This window comes from Bos indicus, chromosome 4 (assembly GCF_029378745.1).
Source record: "Bos indicus isolate NIAB-ARS_2022 breed Sahiwal x Tharparkar chromosome 4, NIAB-ARS_B.indTharparkar_mat_pri_1.0, whole genome shotgun sequence".
In the NCBI taxonomy this organism is placed as follows: Eukaryota; Metazoa; Chordata; class Mammalia; order Artiodactyla; family Bovidae; genus Bos; species Bos indicus.
In genome coordinates this window covers 30,797,715-30,814,225 of record NC_091763.1, presented here as the reverse complement: position 1 = coordinate 30,814,225, position 16,511 = coordinate 30,797,715, and the positions used below count along the sequence as shown (strand labels likewise).

Below are 16,511 nucleotides of genomic sequence, written 5' to 3'. Positions count from 1 at the left end.
GCTGCAGTCCATGGGGTTGCAGACAGTCGGACACGACTGAGCGACTGAAGTGAACTGAACTGAGCATGGCCCTGGCCATCAGAACAAGACCCAGTTTCCCCCACAGTCAGTTTCTTCCATCAGGAAGCTTCCATAAGCCTTTTATCCTTATTCATCAGAGGGCAAACAGAAAACCACAATCACAGAAAACCAACCAAACTGATCACATGGACCACAGCCTTGTCTAACTCAATGAAACTATGAGCCATATCACAGTAATTCAACTCTATGCACCAAACACTAATGCCAAAGAAGCTGAAGTTGAATGATTCTATGAAGATTAATAAAAAGTTCACAAAACAACAAAAAACCCCAATAGTTAGATTAAAAAACAGGCAAAGGGCTGAAATAGTCACATCTCCACAGAAAATATACAAATGGCCAATGAACGCATGAAAAGATGTTCAACATGATTAATCATAAGAGAAACGTAAGTCAAAATTGGAATGCAATTCTACTTCACACCTATTAGGATGTTTCTATTATAAAATATAGAGAAAACCACAGGTGGTGGTGGGGTCATGCAGAAAGTGAAAGTCTAGTGCGCTACTGATGGGAATGTCAAATGGTGCAGCCATAGTGGAAGACAGCATAGTGGTACCTCAAGAAATCTGAAATAGACTTGCTGTATGATCTCTAGCCATTCTGCTTGTGTGGGTACATATCAAAAACAATTGAAAGCTGGGACTCAAAGAGATTATGCCCATGTTCATAGAAGCATTATTTGCAACAGTCAAAAGGCTGAAGCAGCCCTAGTGTCTACAGAAGGATGAATGGATAAACAGTATGAGATATATATATATATATATACACACACATATACATATACACACAGATTCCATTGGGTATATATTCCATTCAGCCTTAAAAAGAAAGGAAATTCTGGCACCTGCTGTACCATGAACAAACTTTGAAGACATTTCACTAAGTGAAATAAGCCCATCACAAAAATTACTATATGATTCCATTTGTAAGAAGTACCTAGAATATTCAAATTCATAGAGACAGATAGTAGAAAGGAGCTGGGGATGCTGGGAGGGGTACTGTTTAGTGACTATGGGGTTTCATTTTGGGAAGATGAAAAAGGTTCTGGAGACTGATGGTGATGATGGTTGTACTACAATGTGAATGTACTCAATGCCACTGAACTCTATACTTAAAACGGTTAAAATGGTAAATTTGACATTATGTATATTTTACCACAATTAAAAAAAAAAAAAGCCATACTCACGGATTCCAGCCTAAATCTTGTAGGTTCACATACAGAATACCAGCTCTGGAAACAGTAGCCGGGGTTGCAGTCTTCAAGTGATGAATCTCAAAGAGCAGCTTCATAGAGGGAGTCAGAGCTATGCGCTCATTGCTGGCCAGTGTCAGCACCTGGACAGAGCAGCACAGCACAAAAGCGGCCACTTCATTAGGGAGCAAAGGCAAGGCTGCTAACTTTTCACAACAGCAAGAAGTACCGCCCCCGGCCCTGCCCCCAGGAGAAGTGCCAAAGGCTACATATGAGCTCAGTGCCCAAGTTAGAAATGATCACTGCCCGAGTGAGAAATGCAGTCTGAATAAAGATATCAGTTCATCCCCAGGGGAGCTCACTGACCCCTGAGGAACAAACTCATCAACGTGCACTTACTCATGCCAACTTTTAAACAACTATGGTAATTATCTAAATTTAAGACTTTCGTTTTAACGGTTTTAACATGAAAAGGCCTGAATACCATAAAAAATAAACTGTATTTAGAATCTGAAATATCACAATTTTAAATTGTCCTACTGAAACTCATGCAAGTATAAAGATCTCAGACCTGCATTGTACGATAAACAGTATTTCCGTTCACCTTGTTATCATCCATGACAGTGTTTAGTGATTCAATCCACATGGGATCGATATCACCATCCAGGACTATCCATTTAGGTCCATCATGCCTGAGATTTGCTTGTTCTCGCAGAATGGATGAAAACAGACCTGCAAGTTGAGAGTAAACAATCCTAATGTACAATGGGGTTGATTGCTGTTCCTTTCTAAAATAAATTTGTGTTAACTATACTGGAAGTTCTTTTATTCAGTAAGTAAGTTTGCACCTTATTCAGGTGGGCAAACAGCAATGTTTTTTGAGCCATACCTGGGCTCTCGAGATCACTAGGCAAGTTTCACTTCCATGAGAAGGCTGCTTAACATCTCACACTAAGCAGCCCCAAAGATCAAATAAAGTGCCTTCTTTGAAGAACATCTGTGGAGATGGCAAATAGATGGGGAAACCGTGGAAACAGTGGCTGACTTTATTTTTTGGGCTCCAAAATCACGGCAGATGGTGACTGCAGCCATGATATTAAAAGACGCTTACTCCTTGGAAGGAAAGTTATGACCAACCTAGACAGCATATTCAAAAGCAGAGACATTACTTTGCCAACAAAGGTCCGTCTAGTCAAGGTTATAGTTTTTCCAGTGGTCATGTATGGATGTGAGAGTTGGACTATAAAGAAAGCTAAGCACCAAAGAACTGATGCTTTTGAACTGTGGTGTTGGAGAAGACTCTTGAGAGTCCTTTGGACTGCAAGGAGATCCAACCAGTCTATCCTAATGGAGATCAGTCCTGAGTGTGCACTGGAAGGACTGATGCTGAAGCTGAACTCCAATACTTTGGCCACCTGAAGGGAAGAGTTGACTCATTTGAAAATACCCTGATGCTGGGAAAGATCGAGGGCAGGAGGAGAAGGGGACGACAGAGGATGAGATGGTTGGATGGCATCACCGACTGGATGGACATGGGTTTGGGTAGACTCCCGGAGTTGGTGATGGACAGGGAGGCCTGGCGTGCTGCAGTTCATGAGGTCGCAGAGTCGGACACGACTGAGTGACTGAACTGGCTGACTGACAGCAGGTGATGTACATGCAACTCAGATGTTATACAAGTGAAAACAGTATCCTTTTTTTTTTTCATGCACATATATTCAGTATCTATTTTGGGCCAAATATTAGCTTATTCCACCTTTATCAGTTTTTCTATAACATTATTCAAGAGAGATCATTATAAACTATTCAGAAGTGTGATACATTTCTTTGAGAAATTCATTCACTGGCATTGAAAGACTATTATCTCACAAGATGTAAAGATAAAACATTTTAAATTCACAGTCTTTCTTGCTATGTTACATGGCATATTTAATAGCTGCTGAGTGTTCAAAACTCAAGTATATAATACTACAGTGAAAAAAAAAAAAAACTGTACTGAGGCATGTATGTAGAAGGTTTTGTTTCCTGTGAAGTATCTCGTGCAAAGAAGAGTGACAGTCAAAACAGAACCTGCCGTTGTAATTCACAAAAATGTCAGCAACGCTTCTAATGGACAATGATTTGAAAGGCTTCCAGATATTTTCAGAATAAACAAATTATCATTCCCTTCCTGCCACAGTCTTTAAAAAAAGCTAGAAAGCTTAAGAGAGTACATTTTGATTGTCCCACAATTAAGGAAGCAGTGTGTACATATTAGGAAGGATAATGATGAAGTCGGCTTCTTTGATAGGGTCATCAGGAAGGTCTTCTTTGATGAGATATGTGACCCGACATTCCAGTAATGTAAGGGAGCAAGCCATGGCAGCATCCGCACTGCTGCAGACAGTGGGGACAGCAAGTGCAAAGGCCCATGGTGGGAAGATGCTCGGCAATCTGGGGCAAGAGCAAGGAGGCCTGAGCATATGTGCAAGTAAAAGGCAAAGAACAAGAAATGAGGTCAGAAGGGGAAGGGGGACTCCATCACATAGAACCCTGTAGGCTTTGGATAAAGGCTGGATCCTAATGCTGATGAAACACACTGGAAACTTCAAGCAGAGAAGTAACATTTTGAAGAGCCTCTGTCTACTGCATGGAAAATGAGCTTTTTGGAGACCCATGAGGTGTGACCCACTGTTGGTGGTCTGGACTTACGTGGAAGCTGCAGAGGAGGTGAGAAGTACTGGAATACAACACATAACGTTAAAGGTGAAGCCTAGAGAATTTGCTGTGAGGTTGAATGTATGGTGGGAAAGAACTCAAGGATGATGACAAGGTTAGTGCACTTACGGAAATGAGAACGTAAGAACTTATCTTAACAAAAAAAGGAATCTGCTCGTCTGCAAAAATGGTTCAGGACAAGAAACATGTTCCAAGGACTTTGGAACTTAGTGTCCTGCATCAGGTACTGCATAAATATTTCTTGAAGTATTTGTGTTGACTTTTCCGGTTTACAGGGAACACAGACATAAATAATGGGGGATAAAATACACAGCTTTGTGCATGAACCTGCTGAATGCTAATCAACCACTTATTCAAATCTGGGTTTAATTTATAGGTTATAAATGCTGTTGTGAGCTGCTCTATTTCCAATAACGCCAACCCATAAACATTAAATCTACAGCCATGATTAAAATTGGCTTGAACTAAGAAATGATTTTCTGGATTAAAAAAAAAAAAGAATTTTTTAGCACTTCAAAAGGGGAAATACTACTTGCCGTCTTTCCATTCTCGGGTAGCATGGTGTATGAAACCGAAAAGTTCATCTGTTGTCACAGCTTTGGGGTTTAAGTCATTCCAAATGGGTTTCTGTTTCATGTTAACATATGTTCGGTTTAATGTTCTCAAAATCTAGGGGAGAAAAGGAAAAAAGCTAAGAAAACTAATACTAATGTAAGCCAAATGAAAAGCGAAAGATTTCTGCAGGGTTTTCCTTACGCATTGTATCTTCCTATATATCCTGAGTGCACTGAGAATGGGAAAACATTTTCATGTGTGTGTTTTCATTCCCATCTTGGAAACTTTAATCCTACAATCCCTGAGGATCAGTTCACCTGATTCTTTCAACAATGTAGACTAGAGAAAGTCATCATCAACTGAGATTTTTAACCATCTGTGCAAAGTAAAGGCCTGTACATGTTATTCCTGTGCATGATGTTAACATCCGCTCTGCCTATATTATTTAGATGGTTCTTAAAATTTAGCCTGCATCCAAAGTGCATAAAAGGTATTAAAACAGACTAAAAGACCCAGTCTCAGAGTTTCTAATTTAGTAGGTCTCAGATAGGCCTGATCTGAGTTCTAACAAGGTCCGAGGTGATGCCTATGAGGCTTGTCTAGCTGTACTGTGAGAACTGGTGACCTAGAGCAGTAAGTTCTCAACAGGAGACTATCTTGACCTGAGGGAGGAGGACGTGCTGCTGGGCTTCTTGTGGGCAGAGGCCAGGGATGCTGCTCAATATTCTGCAGTGACAGGCCGGCCCCCAAGACAAAGACTTAGCAGATCCAAATGTCAATGGTGCTGAAGCTGGGCAACTCTGATCTAGGTAATTGAGGAAAAGAAGCGTTGAGGCTAGGAATTCACAGAATAGATGCTTAACGTCGTTTTGCTGTTCAGTCGCTCAGTGTCCGACTCTTTTCAACCCCATGGTCTGCAGTATGCCAGGCTTTCCTGTCCTTCACTATCTCCTGGAGTTTGCTCAAACTCATGTCCATTGACTCAGTCATGCCATCCAACTTCCCCATCCTCTGTTGTCCCTTCTCCTCCAGCCTTCAGTCATTCCCAGCATCAGCGTCTTTTCCAGTGAGTCGGCTCTCTGTATCAGGTGGTCAAAGTAGTGAAGCTTTAGCTTCAGCATTTCAGTCTTTCCAATGAATATTCAGGGTTGATTTCCTTCAGGATGGACGGTTGGATCTCCTTGAAGTCCAAGGGACTCTCAAGTGTCTTCTCCAACACCACAGTTCAAAAGCATCAATTCTTCGGTGCTCAGCCTTCTTCATGGTCCAACTCTCACATCCATACATGACTACTGGAAAAACCATAGCTTTGACTATATGGACCTTTGTTGGCAAACTGATGTCTCTGCTTTTTAATATGCCTAGGTTTGTCATAGTTTTCCTTCCAAGGAGCAAGCGTCTTTAAATTTCATGGCTGCAGTCACTGTCCACAGTGATTTTGGAGACCGAGAAAATAAAATCTGCACTTAATACTTATCTGTTTAACGAACTGATGCCTTAAGCCAAGTATCGAGCCAACTATCCTTTTTGCTCACAGGGGTTTAAAGGGCTGACAAACAATTGCCAAATACTTAGAATACTATGTTGCTAAATAATATGGCCCCAAGTTTTGGTGCTCTAGTTCTATCAGCTTAAGTAAAGGTTGAATAGAACAGAAACAGAATCAGTGAAGACTGGATGAAAGAAATTGAATGTCTTAGGAATATTAAGCTTCTATTTTTAGAAACCATTAATCTACTGAAAATGATAGAATTTAATTTTATCCTTCCTTTCACCATAGCCCATATCTGAAACTTACTCTAACAAAATAATTACAGGTCTATCAGTTAGTTATCTACTTTAATATTTCAAATATTACATTTTTCACTAGAAAAAAGCCCTATCCTGGGCCTCCCTTTCCAAGCGTACCACTTTGAGTTCTGATCTAAACATTGGCAAGTTCTGTAGACATCCACGCCCTGAAGCCTCATGTGCGCACGACACTTATTTTTAGTCTCCCGTTACTAAATACGTTTCTACCCAAGCACCCTCAATGAAAACACATGCAGTTCTGCCTATACCATCTGCCAAGCAAAAAAGTATGTTTCCAGGACTCTAAGACCAAACAAAATCAAGCAGTGAACTAGAAATGGGGATAACAGCAGCCCTGGACTCTCATCATTGTACGGAGTAAACCACACATCGTGCATCTGGCACGGCACATAACAGGTGCCTCACAGACGTGGCTTCTGCTTCCTCCGTTGCTTTTCAAGTTCTGCTTTGGCCTCTAGAGAGTGACACTGAAGAAAACTATTTGGGTTTTTCTCAGTGATATGGGAAGGAGAAACTAGGATAACTTGGAAAAGATCAGAAAATAGTTTTGACAAATGTGGGTAGGGCAAAACCAATCTTGTAATCTGGGTATCTTATTCTAGAGTCTCTCAATATATCTACTTTGGATAAAAGAATTCAGGTATATTACTGAAAGATGCGTAAGACAGGCGGGCATACATCTAAATGTGTGAATAGGATGCTATCTCACGTGGAAAGCCCGGTCTCCCTTCATTTACTTTCCTTGAGTGCAGTGTTCTACTAATTCCTCTTTCCTTGTCCTCATTATAAAGAAAAAGAATATCAATTGATCAGAGAGCAATACAGAGTCTCAGATTCTAACCTCAAATTATGAGCAAATTCACTGAAGGGAACTCTCAAGTAGGACTGAATGTCGGCCCCACGCTTATGCCAGTTTTGTTCAAGGCTCACAGGTGTTTACCATACCTTACTCTTCCCTGTGCCTGCATTTCCAACGACGAAGACAGAGTGTCGCACAGCCAACAGCTCCTCAAGCTGAACAACCTACAGACCGAACAACCAGACACTAGTTTCCTTTAAAAAAAAAATCTACCCATTTTTGCCAAGTTCTTTTCTTACAACTCAAGCCAGACCCCACCAGCAGCATTATATTCCGGGAAAATTCAGAGATAACAAGTGCAAAGTATAGTTTCTCCCAGATCTCCCAATGTAGAATATGAGGATGAGAATGAAGAACAACCATTAGTTAATGAGTCACGGGCACAGGCAGAAGTGACGTATAGAAGTACTTGGTACATGGCAGGACTGAGTCTGAAAATCAGTAACATTCATGAACTGTGACCAGAAACAGTATACGGCTAATATCATCTATACCTAATCACATATCCTCTGAAGCATCTAAAACAGATGCCCTTTATGTATTTTAACACTCATGTATATTCACTATATGCCAAATGAGCAAGCACATGCACAAGCCTTTGAGAAGTCAGATGATGTCATACATATGGACGTTTCTCCCCGCTTATAAACATGTGCTAATGATTTTATTACTTCTACCCTTTCTTAAGATGGAGAGAAAAGATAGCAAAATTAATTTTTGCTGCACATCAAGATAAACTAATGAAAAGTCTGTTCATATTGAAAACCATGACTTAATCATATCTGTATATGTTCACCTTCTCACAAATGGGACGATATTTATATTTACTTTACTAAAGACTTCCATATTAGAATGCTGCAAAGTATGTATCAAAAGCATCTTAAGGTCAGTGGAATATGTAAGGTGATGTTTTGGCTGAGTTATGGGCATTGAATATCCCAAGGGCTGCATGACAAGGGAACTCTCCTTTTACTTTGAGGATGAAGCTTTCCTCAGGCTGCAGGCGGAGCTCCACAGTGGACTGCCTGACCATCCGTTCAAAGTGGGGTGCTCTCCTCCGGGGCACATCCAGGGATGGAAACAGGTCACCAATGAGGCCCAAAAATGCAGAGGTGTCATCAGTCACTATTTTAGGCATATTGAAGTCCCTTAATGCTCTCATGAGTACCTAGAAAGGAAGACAGAAAAGTTTTCATAAAAAAGCTGATACGAGATCTAATAAGCACATCAACAGCTAAAGATGTTATTTTTAATTTTCATATCTATTTCATGAGATAGATCCTGTTCTCTATTAGAATGGCATTCTATCTACAGGGAGGGTAACTGCTTACAAGGTCACGTATCAGAACAGGAGAGAACTCTGCTCATACCATGGGTAACCTCAGACTAAAGCCAGCCAAGGGGCCCTGTCCCTTCCTTTATAATGTCTGGATCTTAAGACAAGGTCTGAGATGCTTCTCTCTGTAATCCTCAAACTCCAGGATATAAATTCACCAGTCCCATCAGATCATTTTATTCAAAATACTCTGAAAATCTCAGAATGATCAATTCCACCCATTTTTAGCTTGGGTTTTCGTTCTGTATTGGTTGAAAACCAAAGACAGCTTTAGATATTAAAAGCAGTAATTTGAACATCAGGATGACTTTCACACAAAGAGGTAAGTGTCCCAACAAAAATAAAAATATAGCAAGAAAACAAACAAATGACAATCTTGACCCAATCATGAATTGTGACTGAGAGGAAGAGAAAGATTGGAAAAAAAAAAAGTAGAAATTCACAGGATAAATATCCCTTAACGTGAAAAGAAACTCAAAGGAATAGACCTTTTTTCAAAATTGCAAGACATACTGCATCTACACAAAGGCTGTATATCAATTACTCTCACCACTTGTTTAATAGAGAAAAATGCACAATGTGGATGTTATTGTTTTTCCCCATGAAGGAGACTGGAACATCCCCTTGTTTCTCTAAATAACCAGTTAAGTATTTCACTGGTGTCGGGCAAGCATCCTTCCTGTTGCTTTCTTCCTGTCCATCCCATGAAATGAACATACTTTCTTCCATTAGATTATGTCTTCATTGACATTTTTAGGATTAATATCCCAACTCAATAAGATTTTCTAAATGCTCCTCAGAGAAAATCAAACAGCGATTACTGAATTATTTATGACTGTTCAAATACTTTTTGTGGCTGGTATTTCAAAAGCACTTATTTTATAACACATTTTCTTTCATAGATTCATATCCTTTTACTCCAAAATTCTTGTGGTCTTGTATAATGCAAGAAATGTCAGTCCTTAAAATAGCCTGTATTAAAAATAGATGTGATCCTTTTTTAAAGTTGTGATATGTATAACCCACCATCCATACATACACTTTTCTTTGTATGAAGCCATTTAGTTACTCACTCAACAAAATCATATTAGCACTGCAGTACCTGATCTTCAGGTCTATTTTTATCTGCTCGTTTCAGGGAGCCAGCTACAACCAAGACAGATTTAATAGCACGAAGTCCCCAATCATAATGATCCTAAAATCAAAACACAGATACATTCTTTCAAAAATTTTATGAGGGACTCAGATTTCCATTCCAGAAGAGCTTAAGCCTAAAAGAATTCACTTAAACACGTGTCTTGACAATGTAAAGTAATATTTTTATCCCCTCCTTGAAATTTAAAAAATCATGTCCCTTCACTGTCCAGCTTCTTTTGCCCGATTCTCTGCCTCTGTCAGCAAATCTCTTCTTTCCATGGTGTTTAGCTGCAGTATTCACCCAAGGCTCCACTTGCCTGCCTCCCTCTGTTCTCTCAATAAACTTGGCAACTCAGGGGTACAATTACTCCCATGTTTTACCTCCAACCACAAGCACACTCCTCTTGTCCACCTGGAGCCCTGCTATTCTATCTCCTCCTGGCCCTGGATCTCTAATCTCCCTCATTACTCTCTCTCTACAAAAAAATTTTATTGGAGTACAGTTGATTTACAATGTTGTGTTAGTTTCAAGCATACAACAGAATGACTCAATTACACATATACATGTTTCTACTCTTTTTAAGATTATTTTCCCATATAGATCATTACAGAGTATTGAGTAGAGTTTCCTGTGTGTACTTATTCGGTGGCTCAGTGGTAAAGAATCTGCCTGCAGTGCAGAAGACTCAGGTTTGATTCCTGTGTGGGGAAGATCCTCTGGAGAAGGAAACGGTGACTCACTCCAGTGGAAAATCCCATGGACAGAGGAGCCTGGCGAGCTACTCTCCATGGGATCACAAAGAGTTGGACATGACTCAGCAATTAAACAACAACAACACACAGCAGGTCCTTATTAGTTACCTATTTTATATGTAGTACCTATTTTATATGTAGTAGCATATATATATTGGAGAAGGAAATGGCAACCTACTCCAGTATTCTTGCCTGGAGAATCCCAGGGACGGGGGAGCCTGGTGGGCTGCTGTCTATGGGGTCGCACAGAGTCGGACACGACTGAAGTGACTCAGCAGCAGCAGCAGCAGCATATATATGGAGAAGGCAATGGCAACCCACTCCACGACTCTTGCCTGGAAAATCCCATGGACAGAGGAGCCTGGTAGGCTTCAGTCCATGGGGTCTCGAAGAGTCAGACATGACTGAGCGACTTCACTTTTACTTTTCACTTTCATGCACTGGAGAAGGAAATGGCAACCCACTCCAGTGTTCTTGCCTGGAGAATCCCAGGGACGGCAGAACCTGGTGGGCTGCCATCTATGGGGTTGCACAGAGTTGGACACAACTGAAGCGACTTAGCAGTAGCAGCATATATATGTCAATCCCAGTCTTCCAATTTATCCATCTGGCCACCTTACCCCCTGGTAGCTCTAAGTTTGTTTTCTATATCTGTAACTTTATTTCTATTTTGTAGATAAGTTCATTTGAACCCTTTTTTAGATTCCACATATAAGTTATATAATGTTACCTGCAGGTAAAGAGGGGAGGAGGGATAAATTGGGAGACTGAGATAGACATATACACTACCGTATATAAAACAGATAACTAATAAGGACCTACTGTACAGCCCAGAGAACTCTACACAATACTCTATATGACCTATATGGGAAAAGAATCTAAAAAGGAGTGGATATAACAGATTCATTTTGCTGTACACCTGAAATCAACACAACATTGTAAACCAACTTTACCCCAATAAAATATTTTTAAAATACGTTCAATGATTAAACTGATACCTCTTTGAAACTTTTACATTGTCTCTGCCCAAGATTTCTTCACAGGCTCCGAGCTCCTAGAGCACAGACCCCGTGTTGATTTTTTGCCTTCTAGGCCCTAGCGTGGTGCACTGCACAGAGCAGGGGCCTCAGGGAAGACATTCTGCATCAACTGAGAGGTTGTGTATAAACGGCCTTCTATCTACAACCACACAGAAACAGCCCTTCTCTCTAATGTCTCCTGGCTATGCCTGAGGTAAAGTCATTTAACTTTCCAAGTCTTACTATCATCATCTATGAAAAGGCAGATGGAAGTATTCACCCACGTTACAAGGTTGTTGGAAGTAAACCAGTCATTGCCTTGTGAGCAGTGGAGCAACACATGTAAGTATAAATATGCCCTTCAATCCATTAGTAGATAATAAAATCGTTGTAGTGGGTCTTAACCATCATTTTTGTTGGTATTAAAATAGAAAATAATGCAATGGAAAATACCACAGTGCACTGCAAACAGTAACGGTACGAAGTGCTTGGTGAAGATTTCTCTTTCGGTTGTTATCTGGGTGCGTGTGTGTATGCGCATATGTGTATACTGAGTCTCCACAGAAAAAAGTATGTCTTACTGTGGGTCACAGCAAAAATCATTTCAAAGCCACTGATATAGAAAGAACTAGGGCTTGGGGAGGGAAGGAAGGGGAAAGAGCCAACATTTGGAGGCCACAAGAGATTGGGGAGGGAGTAACTCACTGCAGTAAAACTATTAAAGAAGAGAATGTATGAAAGATACAAAGATACTAGGACTTCACAGCAGTACTATTTACAATAACACATACAGGAAGCAGACTGACTATCCACTGACAGAAGAGTGGATAAAGAAGATGTGTACATACATTTATATAATGGAATACTTCAGCCATAAAAAATAATGAAATAATGCCATTTGCAGCAACATGTATGGTCTTAGAGATTATCATACTAAGTGAAGTAACTCAAAGAAAAACAAATCTCACAGGATGTCATTTACCTGTTGAATCTAAAATATGACACAAACAAACTTATTTATAAAGCAGAAAGAGACTCACAGACATAGAAAACAAACTTACAGTTACCAAAGGGAAAGGGGTGGAGGGGGAAGTGTAAATCAGGAGTTGAGATTAGCAGACACAAATTACTACATATCAAACAGATAAGCAACAAGGTCCTACTGTAGTACAGACAACTATAATCAACATCCTTTAATAACCTATAATGGAAAAAATATGAAAAAGATTACATATACACGTGTGTGTGCTTGTCTGTATAACTGAATCACTTCTGTACAGCAGTAACTCAACACTGTAAATCAACTATATTTCAATTTTTTTTTTAAAGGCGACTTGATGAAACGCCTAAACATTTAAACAGTGCAAACAAGTGTTAAAATAATTTTCACCATTTTCATTATGTTATTCCTTTGGTCAAAAATGTCCACTGATGTTTCTAAAATTCATTCCTACAGCTTAGAAAACTATCAGGACTGTGTCCCTAACTCAGCTTTTCTGTCCTGGATGAATTTCTTCCCCCTCATTTCCTCCCTGAGGCTTCTCTGAGTTGGAAAACTCTTTCCTTGCCTGTTCTGCCTTTACTCCCAGCATCTTCCTCCTGTAACTGGCTGCTGGTGTCCTAGAAAGGAATAGAAAGGACTGAATTCAAATCATGTTCCCACCACTTACTACTCATGAGCTTCAGATAGGGAATTGACTCAGTTTCCTCATCTGAAGCTCACAGTGTTTTCATCAAGATAATAAAGATAACACATGGTCCCTGTTCCGTAAATACTGGTTCCTTTTTTCTTGAAACTATGATACGTTTTTTTCATCCTCCATTTCTTTCTAAATTTCATGTCATGTGTACTAAATCTCCTAAATAGATCTTTTTAAGACAGAAATCTGAGTGTTTCATTTGTTCTCTGTTTACCCCCTTCATCATCAGCAGCAATAAATTCATTACCTGAGTACAGTAAATGCTCACTAAATGTTTAAGTATGGTACTGGGAATGCAGTATGATTGTGACTACATGTATCCTGGATCCAGTAACACTGCTTTCTTCTGATGCTTTTCCATTATAAAACTAAAATGGTTTCATTGAAAAAAATACATATATCATTACAAACAATAAGAAAAAATTCTAAAATACAATCTTATTACCCAGAAAGAAATGTTAAAAGTCACAATGTATTTTCCAGTCACTTTATACATAAAACACACAATATAACTTATAAAACACACTCGAGTTATAGATCACATCTACAGTTTGGTATACTACTTCACTTCATATAACACTGTCATCAACATTTTCCACACGCATTTGCCTCTCAGATTTTAAATTTAATCCCAACAATGGGTAATTTTACATGAGTGTATCTGACAGTATAAGTAAGTGTATGGCTGTAACTGTGATATTTTAATACTTTTTAATATATTAATATTTTAATATATTAAATATTTTAATACTTAATACTTACACCCTGAAAAACCTGCAAAATAACGTCACTAGGAATTAACAAAAGGTCACCAAAAGACTGAAGTTAAAGGTGACCACAAAGCTAAATTTAAAAATGGTGATGCTCATATAGATGCCATTTTTTTAAACCCATCAGCAGATTCAATGAAACAGCAAGAAGCTACTGACTGGAGAATAAAGTATACATGAATTTGGCCCATTTCAGAGACTAGGGAATTGCAGAGCAAAAATAAACACAAAAAAACAACTCTACCTTCAAAGAAAGAACAACCAACAAAATGAGAAACTCTAACATTTCTTGAGGGTTCTTCAGAAAATCAGCTTTCCCTGGGTCTTATGAACACTCCCACCATCTTTCCCTGGACAATATCATTCCCACCAAGAGAGAGGCATCATAAAACTCATATCTAATTATAGCACTGATTACATTTAAAAACAATCACATTTGTTTTTTGTGTTGATAAAACTTTGATAACACAAAAAGCCCATTGATAAAAGCCCATTGATAAAACTCAAATTTGTCTCATGTGTTTAATTTTTTTTAAATGAAGAACTGTAAAGCATAGATTTTCAAAATTTAAGGGAAAATATAAAATTATTCCTAAATGTCTAACTGTAATATCAGTGATAAATTACCCAGCATCCATACTTCAGAAGTTGTTTTAATGGGGTGTAACAACCGGGAAAAAGCAACAAAAGACCCTCACCTGCTTGGACAGGAGCTCCTGGCAGAGTGTGTACAATGTGATAAATTTGCGGGCTAATGAGCGTGCATCCACAAAACCCTCAGCAACTAACAGGATTTCACAGATTAGTTCGATGTCTGGGGCCACCATGGCACAGGGTCTACAAAGTAAATATGAAATTTTGTTTTAAAATGTGATAAGGAAATAAGTACAAATTGCTGAAACCAAATGATTAATGCATACCCACATTCTAGCCATTCCCAAGCAGGTCACAATTACCTCTGTCAATCACGGCTAACAAGACCCTTCATTTCAACTAAAAAATGCCCAGGAGCTACTGGATACATAGACAAAGGTGGAAAATCTGAAAATGTCAGAAGCACACGTGTAGGAGTTGAAGGGAAATCTGTGGGTACATCAGTACACTTCCATTGTAAGTTGTCACTGCAAAAAGGTAAGTGATGTTTTGTGCTAGAGGTCAGCCTTCATCTGTGGCCAGTGCTGTGCTGGTAAACAGTTAACAACTGACTCTCCAAAAATAGCACTTGCTGACTTTCAAGGAATCAGTACTTCCACCGTGGCTGATGTCATCTACCAGCATAGCATCGCTGAACGTGGAGCTAGCACGAAACGAGCTTGCACGCCACCATACACACACAACAGACACGAAGTAACCTAAAAGCCTAAGTGTTACTAAAATAGAGGAAACTAATTAGGAAATCATGAATTTGCATGCTTATCACCTTTGTCTTTCAAAGACGTTAGTCAAAAGTTTACATAATTTAGCTCTTTATTAGTATCTGTACTGAACAACCACCTCACAAAATTCATGACAAGTTAATCATCAGCTCTCTCAAGCTTACACCAGTCATTTCCAACACTGCTTGTGGCCAGCTTGACTAGATTTTTAAGATGAAAACGTACCGAAAAATAACTTTCAAATTCTTTTTGAGGGTGGGGGGACGTTCAGAAAGTCCTCACAAGACAACTGCCATTAAAAGCAACATTTGAAAAAATTCCACTCAACTGAAGTTCAACGCCAAGAAGGAGCCAGAGTAAATAGGTAAGTAAGCCTGAATCTTAGACTTTTTAAAGCATGTATTTTATAGCATATATCCCAGTCATATTTACTCATCTGTTTTTTTTTTAATTTAATTTTATTTTTAAACTTTACAATATTGTATTAGTTTTGCCAAATATCAAAATGAATCCACCACAGGTATACCTGTGTTCCCCATCCTGAACCCTCCTCCCTCCTCCCTCCCCATACCATCCCTCTGGGTCGTCCCAGTGCACCAGCCCCAAGCATCCAGTATCGTGCATCGAACCTGGACTGGCAACTTGTTTCATACATGATATTATACATGTTTCAATGCCATTCTTCCAAATCTCCCCACCCTCTCCTTCTCCCACAGAGTCCATAAGACTGATCTGTACATCAGTGTCTCTTTTGCTGTCTCGTACACAGGGTTATTGTTACCATCTTTCTAAATTCCATATATATGCGTTAGTATACTGTATTGGTGTTTTTCTTTCTGGCTTACTTCACTCTGTATAATAGGCTCCAGTTTCATCCACCTCATTAGAACTGATTCAAATGTATTCTTTTTAATGGCTGAGTAATACTCCATTGTGTATATGTACCACAGCTTTCTTATCCATTCATCTGCTGATGGACATCTAGGTTGCTTCCATGTCCTGGCTATTATAAACAGTGCTGCGATGAACATTGGAGTACACGTGTCTCTTTCGCTTCTGGTTTCCTCAGTGTGTATGCCCAGCAGTGGGATTGTTGGGTCATAAGGCAGTTCTATTTCCAGTTTTTTAAGGAATCTCCACACTGTTCTCCATAGTGGCTGTACTAGTTTGCATTCCCACCATCATCTGTTTTTATAAGCA

The 16,511-nt window shown here is 39.3% G+C and overlaps 1 protein-coding gene across 1 annotated transcript in view; it reads right to left on the bottom strand.

Annotated features, from left to right (window-relative positions):
• DNAH11 (dynein axonemal heavy chain 11) overlaps positions 1 to 16,511 on the bottom strand; it is a 368,614-nt gene that overhangs the window by 204,620 nt on the left and 147,483 nt on the right. The window contains exons 36-42 of the mRNA XM_070787580.1: positions 14,634 to 14,772; positions 9,659 to 9,751; positions 8,194 to 8,388; positions 7,307 to 7,384; positions 4,531 to 4,663; positions 1,881 to 2,008; positions 1,271 to 1,419 (exon numbers count right to left, since the gene is read on the bottom strand). Coding sequence (XP_070643681.1) covers positions 1,271 to 1,419; positions 1,881 to 2,008; positions 4,531 to 4,663; positions 7,307 to 7,384; positions 8,194 to 8,388; positions 9,659 to 9,751; positions 14,634 to 14,772 — 915 coding nt within the window. The remainder of the gene's footprint in view (positions 1 to 1,270; positions 1,420 to 1,880; positions 2,009 to 4,530; positions 4,664 to 7,306; positions 7,385 to 8,193; positions 8,389 to 9,658; positions 9,752 to 14,633; positions 14,773 to 16,511) is intronic.